This window comes from Rhincodon typus, chromosome 6, assembly GCF_021869965.1.
Source record: "Rhincodon typus isolate 14 chromosome 6, sRhiTyp1.1, whole genome shotgun sequence".
Lineage (NCBI taxonomy): Eukaryota > Metazoa > Chordata > Chondrichthyes > Orectolobiformes > Rhincodontidae > Rhincodon > Rhincodon typus.
Window position 1 is genome coordinate 62,089,937 of NC_063337.1, and position 12,061 is coordinate 62,101,997.

Here is a 12,061-nt window from a genome sequence, read left to right on the forward strand (position 1 = left end):
CCTATCCTCTCCTCTATCCCTCTTCTATCCGCCTCCCACTCTCTCCCCATTTATTTCAAAACCCCCTTCCCCTCCCCCTTTTCTGATGAAGGGTCTAGGCCCGAAACGTCAGCCTCTCTGCTCCTATGATGCTGCTTGGCCTGCTGTGTTCATCCAGCCCTGCACCTTGTTGTCTCGGATTCTCCAGCATCTGCAGTTCCTACTATCTCTGATTCGACATTAAGATGCCAGTCCTGTCAATCCCTGAGCAACGTTTCTGTAATCGCTATGATATTCCAGTCCCATGTTCCCAACCATGCCCTGAATTCATCTACCTAATTTGTCTGGCCTCTCACTTTGAAATAATTGCAGTTTAATTTATCAGTCCTACCTCGTTCTCTGCTTTGTTCCTGCCTGCCCTGACTGTTTGACTCACTCATTTTCCCGACTGCATCTCTTTGCTCACAATCTGCCTGGTTATCCCCTTACTAATTTAAATCCTCCCGAGCAGCTCTAGGAAATCTGCCCGCCTGTCCCCTTTCATTTCAGGTGCAATCCATCCTTCTTATACAGGTCACCTCTACCACAGAAGAGATTCCAATGATCCAAAAATATGAATCCTTCTTCCCTACACCAACTCCTCAGTCTTTCATCCCCAGGATCGTTCTTGTAAACCTCCTCTGGACCCTCTCCAACGCTAGCACATCGTTCCTTAGATATGGGCCCAAAACTGCTGACAATGTTCTAAATGTGGTCTGACTAGTGCCTTACATAGCCACAGCAGTACCTCTCTGCTCTTATATTCCAGTTCCCTTGAAATGAATGTTAATGTTGTCTTTGCCTTCCTAACTACCAACTGAACCTGCATGTTAACCTTAAGTGAATCCTGGACTAGGGCTCCCAATTCCCTTTGTGCTTCAGATTTCTGAAGCCTTTGCCCATTTAGAAAATATTCTATGCCTCTATTCTTCCTAGCAAATGCCTAACCTCACACTTTCCCACATTGTATTCCATCTGCTACTTCTTTGCCCACTCTCCTAGATTGTCCTACTCCTTCTACGCCTACCCATTTCCTCATCACTACCTGTCTCTCCACCTATCTTTGTGTCATCTGCAAACTTAGCAACAATGCCCTCAGTTCCTTCATCCAGACCATTAAAAAAGAGATGAATATTTGTAGACCCAACACTAACCCTTGCAAAACTTCAGTGGTCACAAGCTGCCATCCTGAAAAAGACCCCTTTATCCTTCCACCTTCTGATGGGTGAAGGGGAGGTGATGACCTAGTGGTATTATCGCTAGAGTGTTAACCCAGAGACCCAGATAATGTTCTGGCGACCTGGGTATGAATCCCGCCATGGCAGATGGTGGAATTTGAATTCTATTAAAAAAAATCTGGAATTAAGAGTCAAACAATGAGCATGAATCCATTGACAATTGTTGGAAAAACCCATCCAGTTCACTAATGTCCTTTAGGGAAGGAAACTGCCACCCTTACCTGGTCTGGCCTACATGTGACTCCAGACCCACAGCAATGTGGGTGACTCTGAACTGCCCTCTGGGCAATTAGAGATGGGCAATAAATGCTGCCCAGCCAGTGATGCCCTCATCCCATGAATGAATAAAGAAAAAAAAGTTAGTCAATTCTCTATCCATGCCAAAACCTTGACTCTAACACCATGGGAACTTATTTAATTTAGCAGCCTCCTGTGCAGCATCTTGTCAAAGGCCTTCCAGAAATCCAAATAGATCATGTCTACTGACTCTCCTTTGTCTAACTTGCTTGTTAACTCCTTGATGAATTCTAACATATTTGTAAAAATATGGCCTCCCCTTGATGAAGCCATGCTGACTCAATCCTATTTTACAATGCACTTCCAAATAATCCACAATTTTATCCTTAATAATGGATTGTAAAATCTTACTAAGAACCAAGACCAGGATAATTGGCCTATAATTTCCTGTGTTGTCCTCTCTCCCTTCTTATACACATTTACATTAGCAATTTTCCAGTTTTTTTGGACCCTCCCTGACTCCAGTGATTCCTGAAAGGTATCTACAATCTCCTCAGCTATCTGCTTCAGAACTCTGGGATGTAGTCTGCAGCAATTTTCCTTCCAGGTGTTCAAGATATGGGAATATGAAGTGTTGTGCGGGTAGTTTCGCATCCTAGCAGGCACAGATATCACAATGTTGTCTGAGAAGGACATTTAACGCAAGTAAGATATGTATTGTTTCAAATTGGCCCACACACAGGATCACTTATCTACATTATTAAGGGGGAATTGTAAAATATAATGCAGTCATGAGAACAAGAGAACAATGCAATGAACCAAAAATCACAATGCTCATTAGGGAAAGCCAGGTCTCAGCCAAAATAGGTTGATAACTCTTAATGGCTTGGAGATATTGTGGTACTTCACTAATCCTCAAATCTGGTAGTGATAATGTCATGGGCCTGTTAGTCATATTAAACTGAGGCCTGGCATTTGTTGCTGCATCCAAAGGATTCATTCCTTTATTAGCAGCATTTTCTTACCCTTCCACCTTCTCAGAGGAGATATCTGTCTCCTTTATCTCCCTCCCTGCAAATTCCTCACCCCAATGCTAAGCAAGGTTATGCAGTACACAACGGATCACAATGAATCTGGACATTAGTTTTGGCGAGTACTGAAATGCTCCATTTGAGATTTCCAGGCAACAGAACCTCATCTTGAGCAGTTCCCTAGTATACTCTATTGTTGCTATTGTTAAGGGATGGGCAGCGCTGTAGCTGTCCTCAACTGCACTTTGCACATTGTGTACTGTGTTGGGTCTCCGTGCATATCACCTGTCACCCAAGAAACCAACTTTGTAGCTGATGAGGTGGAGCAAACACTTGCAGCACCTATGATGTGGTAAGGATGTATGCATTGTGAAAGCTCCCTGCAGCCATACCTGTCCCCTGCCAGTTTGCTTCTGCCACTCCAGGTCATATGTTAAATTGCCCTATTAAAGGTGTGATAGTGAAGGTTGTGTGATATGCTTATGTGATGTGGTGGCCATGGTTCAAAAGCTGCCAGTGTGTGCAAGCTATAAAACATGGGTTTAAGGCTTCTACTAGTGCTAAGTGCATGAAGGTGAGGTAAAGCTATGTTTGATAGGAATTGTGATTAATAGAGATTGTCAGTTGGTGAGTGATGGAAATGTGCTTTGAATAGTGTGAGAGATTAGCAGTTGACAGGATGAGGCATTTGAAGATATATTAACAGGCCTTGACCATCATACAAAATCGTCGAACATTTTGCAACATTGCATCTAGGTCCTCAGGGCTAGACTCCTAGCATTGACCATCATAACTGCCTGGTCAAATTGCTTTTGCAAAGCTTGGTTGGAGGGTCTGGTGACCATCTATGGATATGTTTACATCTTTCCTTCTCTGCATCCAGTGCAGTATTGGAAAATCTTGGCACCTGCTCATTGTCACAATGTGCCTTTCATTTGATATTCCCATGTCAAAATCAGTTTACGAACAACTTCCAGAACCTGCTCCAGAGACACATTGCATCTCCCCTTTGAAAGATATAGATTGGCTTTGAGTAGTGCAGGCTGGCTTTAATTTTTAGCCTGTTATGATTTGCACAGGTTGAACCCTGGCTGCAAACTACTATCATTTAAATTAGCAGGCAGTAAGAAGTCTGTGTGTTGTGTACATCAGAAGGTCGATCACATTATAATCTGTTCCTATATTCTAGCTTGTGCAATTTCATGACAATATGGAAGACAGTGGAAGATAAAACCTACAGAGATGTGTTTTCTGTGACATGAGAATTAACAGGACAGCTGAGAAAAGGTGAGGCATACCAGAAGAACTTTACAGTTATTACTAAAAGACTACACCAATTCCTTGGATGTGTACTTAGGAGATGAAAAACTAGAACATGAGGCTGGCAAAACAATAGGGAGGGAAAAAAGAAATATACCAACATTTTAAGAAACAGAACATATAAAGATTTTAGAACAATACTAAGATATTGACTGTTATTAAAAACTGTGAAAGCTGGAGATCTATGATCACTGATGTTCTACAATATGACCCCTGGAGAAGAAGGAGGTGTGTGCAGAAGCTTTGTCCACCAATTTTATGGAATTGATATATAATTCAAAGGATTATGAAGTTGTCATATTTTAAACATAAGGAAGAAGCTGCTTTTAAATGAACACATAGGGTTACTTTTGAATTCTACTTGGAAAGTGATCTGACATTAGAGTCAACAATTTCAAAATGTTTTTGGGTAAATTTATACTGGCAGAATAATTGCTGCTGAAAAGTAAGTGTTTTTAATAATGGCTTAAATAATTACATTAGATGAAGTAATTTTAATTGGTGAACCATTACGACCTTTATATGGTGATTCAATGATCTAACATGTTGAAGTGAAGAGATCAGAGTTTTATTGTCCAGTAATCTTTTGCCTTTAGTGGACAGGCTTTAGCGAGTGCAGTGACGAGCCACTCACTTCAGGATTACTAGAATTTAATCTGTACTTGTATCCACACTATTGGAAAAAGTTTTAAATTGTTAAATCTTTCACTGGTTTCTTTATGTTCATGCTTTTTGCTCTAATTGGCTTAGCTGCAGCATTCAAAAGACCTTGCAATCACTGTCGAATGACACAATACTACTTTAAAACAGAGTGCAAGCTATTTAAAATGAATATTCAAGGATGAAATTAATGTGCATTTGCTAAGGCATATACCCAAGTATCCACTGCTGAAACAGGTTGGTAACTTTGAAAAAAAGGTCTAGGCCCGAAACGTCAGCCTTTCTGCTCCTATGATGCTGCTTGGCCTGCTGTGTTCATCCAGCTCTGCACCTTGTTGTCTTGGATTCTCCAGCATCTGCAGTTCCTACTATCTCTGATTCAATTTTAACCCCACCATTTGCTGCATGCTTTGGGAAATGGTGCAGCAGATGGCTACCTTTTGTTTCATCACCGTGTGAAGTATGTGCAAATTTATGATGACATTTTGCTTTAGATTGATAATTGTTCTTTACTTTCCCAAGTGTAATGCATGATCCCTGTCATAGTTTAAACTCTCATTTAATGAAGCTAAGGAACCAGGTATGTTTTGGCTCTTTCAAAAAGATATTTCTGCACTGCTGTAGATATTAGTTGTATAAAGATGGAATATCATAGAGTACATATTGAGTATGAGCATATCTGACATGCAATTAGACAAAAAGATATCAACCTGAAATTTTGGCTGAGATTTTTTTCAGCCCTGTAGACTCTGGTGAAATGGCATTGGAAGCTGTTGGTGGGAAGATTGCTTCTGCAGTTGCTATCCCATTACTAATGAATATTCCCAAGAAGGCAATGGCCATTTTCCAAGTGACAGAATGCACCATAATCCAAACATGGGAAACTGCCAGGTAAGTTGAGGCAGCATCCTGGTGGCATCTCAAGTATGGCAGACTTCCAGAGGCTCCATGTTTCATAGAGACTCCTCCATAGTGATACTGTCTCTTGTGCTGCTAAGGCTGAACTGGAGAGTTGACGTCCCTGATTGCTGGGCCTGCCTACCTAACCTGGTGTATTTTAACAACCTCTTTGTCAGCCTTCACAGGCTGCTAGACATGGAGGTGGCTTCTGTTTCTCTCTGCAGTCTCAGCAGCATCCTCCAATACCAGTGATAACACCGAGACTGTTGAGCTACCTCTGCCTTTGTTTGGACTGGCAGCTCTGAGAGGAGGGCTGTTGTCCCCAGTTAGCTAGTGGTCCCTGCAGTTGCCTGTTAACTGCTTAGTAGAGGTAGAAAAAAACCCACCACAATCCCACTGTACACATCTGTGGGCTCAGGACCCAAATTTGGTCCCAGCTGTGGATCCATGGCATATCAGGAAAGTTCCAACCATTAGGACGATTTCTTTTCCCACAGGTGGTGCCCCACCTGCTGAGAATTTCCAGCATTTTCTGTTGTTATTTCAGAATTCCAGCATCTATAATATTTTGCTTCAGCTTAGTGATCAATCATTTAATCTGACTGCACCACTTTAAACTCAACTTAGCTTTAATTTCCTCCGGTAAATCTGCTCTCTAAACAGGAATAAACAAGTTAAATTTGAACAAGAGATAACATAGTTTGGAGCTGGAGGAACACAGCAGATCAGGCAGCATCAGAGGAGCAGGAAAGTTGATGTTTCGGGTCGGGACCCTTCTTCAGAAATGGGTTTGATCAATATGCCCCTCCCATCCTCCTGTCTAGCAAGCATGGGAAACTCAAATTTCTATGTTCCCAAGATAGAGAACTTCAATCCAGATACCACTTCTTCCCCTTGTTTATTTTAAGCAAAAATTCAAATCTTCCCACCTCTCTCTGATCTCTCTTTGACTTCATTCTTTCTCAACTGGAAATCAGCACAACTACTTACCTCCCGCATTGGCTAACATTATAAAAGATCTATTAAAATAAAATACTGAAGATGCTGGAGATCTGAAAATAAAATAATGCTGGATAAACTCAGCAGGTGTAGCATAACTGTGGAGACAGACACAATAGGATTCCTCTTTGAAACTTTTTGTCCTGAAGAAGTCATATCAGACTTGAATCATTAACACTGTTTCTGACTCCACAGATGCTGCTAGACCTGCTGACTTTCTCAAACAGTTGGTTTTTATTGTACATAGTTCCTTGCCCTTAGGCTGTTTGGCTGTCCTTTTAAATGATAAACAGTCCTTGTTCAAAATGAAAAAAAAAATTTAGTTACTTACTGTGCAAATACAATCCTGTTAAACACAAGATTAAAAAACTGTTGTTATTCCAGCTCCTAGTCCTCATTAGAAGCATTTAACCATCTTTTAGAAAATGGATTATTCCAGCGCGTGTGTTCTTTCAGCCTCCGTTTAAGCCTGTTTTAACGAACTTTGTACTTCAAGTGCTCTGGACGAACTGGTTTGTTTTTCATTTACATACAAGTTGGCATCTAGCCTGATACAAGAAATGTTATTATTATTAAGAAAGTGCTTTGTGGGTCATTCTCCAATGTGTACATATTGAGAAATGCAACGTCTATTGTTCAGTAGAAACCTATGTGTCTGTATGACTCTGCAGTTTGTAACTGGGACAATTAAATTCAGTTTTAGTACTTATGCCGCAATTGTTTTTCATTACTTTATTATTCAAACTTTACTGTCACTTTTATTTCAAATTTTCATGTATGTTTAAGATTCAGTTCCCAAATAGAACTTGATATTAAATTCAATAAATGACAGTAAATGCTAGCTTAGAATATACTTTAAAATAGAAAGTGGTTGTGCGGGGTGGGGGGCGGGTGGGAAGGGAAGGGTAAAACTTCCCCCAGAAGGGAACAAAGCAATAGGTTAACATCTGTAGGGTTAGATGCACTGTGTGGAAAAATATGAAAAAATGAGGGGAAAGGAGAATGCAGGAGAGGTTATTAAAGTCTCCAGCACAGAGACAGATAGGACAGAGTGTTTTGAAAGGGTTAGGAATCAAACTTCAAGCACACCGGATAAACTAGTGACAATGAGAAGAGGGATGGTTAATACAGGACTGAAGGTGCTATATCTGAATGCACATAATATAAGAAAGAAGGTAAATGAGCTTGTGGCACAGATTGAAGTTGGCAGATATGACACGGGGGCATCATGGAGACATGGCTGCGAGGGAATTAGGATTGGGAGCTGAATATCCAAGGATATACCTCCTATTGAAAAGATAAGCAAGTGGGCAGAGAGGGTGGTATTGCCTTATTAGGAAGAAATGAAATTAAATAAATAGTAAGAAACGAAGCAGGCTCATGTGGTGTAGAATCTATGTGGGTAGAGTTGAGGAACAGTAGAGGTAAAAAAAACCAAAGATGGAATTATGTACAGGCCTCCAAACAGTGGTCAGGAGCTGGGGCGCAAGATACATCAGGACGTAGAAAAGGTATGTAAGAAAGGCAAAATTACAGTCATCATGAGGGATTTCAATATGCAGGTGGACTGGGAAAATTAGGTTTGTAGGGGATTGTAAGAAAAGGAATTTGTGGAATGTCTACGAGATGGCTTTTTGGAGCAGTTTGAGGTGCAGCCCACAAGAGAACAGGCAATACTGGATTTAGTGTTGTGCAATGAGGCCGACTTGATAAGGGAGCTTATGTTGAAGGACCCCTTGGGAGGCAGTGATCATAATATGATTGAATTTACTCTGCAATTTAAGAGGGAGAAAATAGAATCAGAGGTAAAGGTATTATAGCCGAATAAAGGCAACTACAGAGGCACAAGGGAGGACCTGGGCAAAATTGACTGGAAGAGGAGCCTAGCAGGCAAGACAATGGAACAGCAATGGCAGGAGTTTCTAGGAGTAATTCAGGAGACACAGCAGAAATTCAACACTAGGAAAAAGAAGCATGATACAGAGACGATTAGGCAACCACGGCTGACTAGGGAAATCAGGGATAGCATAAAAGCGAAAAAGAAAGCATATAATGTGGCGAAGGGCAGTGGGAAACCAGAGGATTGGGAAGCTTACAAAGACCAACAGAGGGCGACAAAAAAAAAATAAGGAGGGAGAAGATTAAATATGAAGGTAAGGTAGCCAAGTAGTATAAAGGAGGACTGTAAAAGTCTCTTCAGATATATAAAGGGCAAAAGAGAGGCAAACATGGCCATTGGATTGCTGCAAAATGACCCTGGAGAGATAATAGTGGGGAACAAGGAAATGGCTGAGGAACTGAATAATTACTTTGCCTCAGTCTTCACAGCGGAAGACATGAGTAATATTCCAAAAATTTGAGAGAGTCAGGGGGCAGAGCTGAGTATGGTGGCCATCATGAAGGAGAAGATGCTAGAAAAACTGTATGGCCTGAAGGTGGAAAAGTCACCAGGACCAGATGGACTACACCCCAGAGTTCTTAAGGAGATAGCTGAGAGATAATGGAGTCGTTAGTGGTGATCTTTCAGGAATCGCTAGAGTCAGGGACGGTCTGAGAGGACTGGAAAATCGCTAACATGACACCCCTGCTTAAAAACGGAGTAAGGCAAAAGACTGAAAATTACAGGCCGATTAGCCTAACCTTGGTCATGGGTAAGATTTTAGAGTCCATTGTGAAGGAAGAGATTTCTGAATACTTGGGAAGTGCATGGTTAAATAGGGCAAAGTCAGTATGGCTTCATCAAGGGGAGGTCATGCCTGACAAATCTGTTAGAATTCTTTGCGGAAGTAACAAGCAGATTAGACCAAGGAGAGCCAATAGATGTTGCCTACCTGGACTTCAAGAAGGCCGATGACAAGGTGTCACACAGGAGGCTGCTGAGTACTATCTTACCCCATGGTGTTAGAGGCAAGGTGCTAGTATGGATAGAAGTTGGTTCTCCAACAGAAAGCGGAGAGTGGGGTTAAAAGGGTCCCTCTCAGGATGACAGCTGGTGACTAGTGGTGTTCCACAATGGTCAATGTTGGGACCACAACTTTTCACTTTATACATTAATGATCTAGATGAAGGAATTGAGGGCATTCTGGCTAAGTTTGCAGACGATACAAAGATAGGTAGAGGGACAGATAGTATTGAGGAGGTAGGGAGGCTGCAGAAGGATTTGGACAGGTTAGGAGAGTGGGCAAAGAAGTGACAGATAAAGTACAACGTGGGAAAGTGTGAGGTCATGCACTTTGATAAGAAGAATAGAAGCATGGACTATTTTCTAAATGGGGAGAAAATTCAGAAGTCTGAAGTGCAAAGTGACTTGGGAGTTCTAGTCCAGGATTCTCTTAAGGTAAACTTGCAGGTTGAGTCAGTAGGTAGGAAGGCAAATGCACTTTTGAAATTTATTTTGAGAGGACTTGAATATAAAAGCAGGGATGTACTTCTGAGGCTCTATAAAGCACTGGTCAGGACATATTTGGAGTATTGTGCGCAGTTTTGGGCCCCATATCTCAGGAAAGATGGACTGGCCCGGGAGCAGGGTTCAGAGGAGGTTCACGAGAATGGTCCCACGAATGAAAAGCTTAACATATGAGGAATGTTTGAGGACTCTGGGTCCATTCTTGATGGAATTTAGAAGGATGAGGGTGGATCTAATTGAAACTTACAGAATACTGAATGGCCTGGACAGAGTGGATGTTGGGAAGATGTTTCCATTGGATGGAGAGACAGAGACCTCAGGCCACAGCCTTAGAGTAAAGGGACCTTTTTGAACAGAGATAAGGAGAAACTTCTTCAGCCAGAGAGTGGTGGATCTATGGAATTCATTGTCACGGAAGGCTGTGGAGGCCAGGTCATTGAGTATATTTAAGGTGGAAATAGATAGATTCTTGATTGTCAAGGGGATCAATGGTTACAGGGAGAAAGTGGGAGAATGGGATTGAGAAACTTATCAGCCATGATTGAATGGCGGAGCAGACTCCTATGTCTTATGGACTACAACACAATATACAGTTCATGGGGGTCGATTAGCTCAGTAGGCTGGTGCAGAGTGAGCCCAAAAATGCAGATTCAATACTTGTACCATGATGGTTCTGCTTTCTCAGCCTTACCTCTCGCCTGAGGCGTGGTGACCCATAGGTTAAACCTCCACCAGACTTACCACTAATGAGGGAACAGTCCAGCCTTTGGACGATTGGAACTTTACCTTACATGGGAAGCCTAGGTAAATATGCCTACATTAATGAGAGCTATTATTAAAAGGATATTGCCTTCATAAAGGAAACTTCACTAGAACATCTTAAAATTGAGGAAAAACTGTTCTAACTTTGTGCTCAACAATTTTTAAAGCAGAATCACTTGCGCAAAACAGAATGCCAAAATATTTTCTATAGAGACAAGATTCCTTTAAAAGTATCCAGTGTTGCAACATATTTCTACAAAAGTATGCTCTTAATTCTCATCATTTACCTTAAACATTCTAGTCAAAGCAATATGTGCAGATGATTTGCATTCCCTGACTAGTGCTCTGACATTAAAATGTATTACGGTTAAATATTTTCCATAGGTGCCTTGGTATTCTCTTCATTCTTTCCTGTTCACTGAAAGCTGTGCTCAATCTAAACAATTCCTTTTGTTTTTGATCATCTTTAAAACATAGCAGTTGCACTTTCATTACTCTAAGCCAATAATGGTTACATTAAAGATGTGCACATTTATTTGACTTGCACTCAGTTTTTTTTCATTCCCTCATGAACTACACTGGGTAATCTTTCTTTTGTTACTACTCTGCATGAGCTCTGGATCAATTAGTGACAGATGGAAAATGGACTGTTTGCTGCTTTTATATGTTGCACCAGTTCCAGTAGATATCGTTCCTAGTGCGCAGACCTTTGGGTGAGAATGGGGCCGGATGTGGGGGAGGGTTGGAAGATTTTGAAATCTTATAAACTCAGGTACGTTTAGATTCCAGTGTCATTTACTGTTCTCAATGCCTGTCTGTTGCTCACCAATCAAACATGATAGAAAATATGATGTGGCCATTCTGAGCTGCTCCCAGACAGAGCTTTTGAAGTCACTTTTGTTGTAGTAGTCTTTTTTTCTTGTTTGTTCTTAAAGATTGTGAAAATGCTTGCATTTACCAAGTAATGCACCTATGTTTCCTGCTGTTCTGCAGTGCTGCTTTTTAACGCCTCCCCCAAGAAAACGCAACTCCTTTTGAGAATACGGTGCAGGGCTGGATGAACACAGCAGGCCAAGCAGCATCATAGGAGCAGAGAGGCTGACGTTTCGGGCCTAGACCCTTCATCAGAAAAGGGGGAGGGGAAGGGGGTTTTGAAATAAGTAGGGAGAGAGTGGGAGGCGGATAGAAGAGGGATAGAGGAGAGGATAGGTGGAGAGGAAACAAACAGGTCGAAGAGGCAGGGATGGGGCCAGGAAAGGTGAGTGTAGGTAGGGAGTTAGGAAGGGGATAGGTCAGTCCAGGGAGGACGGACAGGTCAAGGGGGCGGGATGAGGTTGGTCGGTAGGAGATGGAGGTGCGGCTTGGGGTGGGAGGAGGGGATAGGTGGGAGGAAGAACAGGTTAGGGAGGCAGGGACGAGTTGGACTGGTTTTGGGATGCGGTGGGGGGAGGGGAGATTTTGAAACTTGTGAAATCCACATTGATACCATT

At 41.8% G+C, this 12,061-nt stretch overlaps 1 protein-coding gene across 1 annotated transcript in view; it reads right to left on the reverse strand.

Annotated features, from left to right (window-relative positions):
* Positions 1 to 6,907, reverse strand: part of LOC109933299 (V-set and transmembrane domain-containing protein 5) — a 36,599-nt gene extending 29,692 nt beyond the window's left edge. Inside the window, exon 1 of the mRNA XM_048598180.1 lies at positions 6,735 to 6,907. Coding sequence (XP_048454137.1) covers positions 6,735 to 6,810 — 76 coding nt within the window. The 5' untranslated portion in view covers positions 6,811 to 6,907. The remainder of the gene's footprint in view (positions 1 to 6,734) is intronic.
* Between the last annotated feature and the right edge of the window lie 5,154 nt (positions 6,908 to 12,061).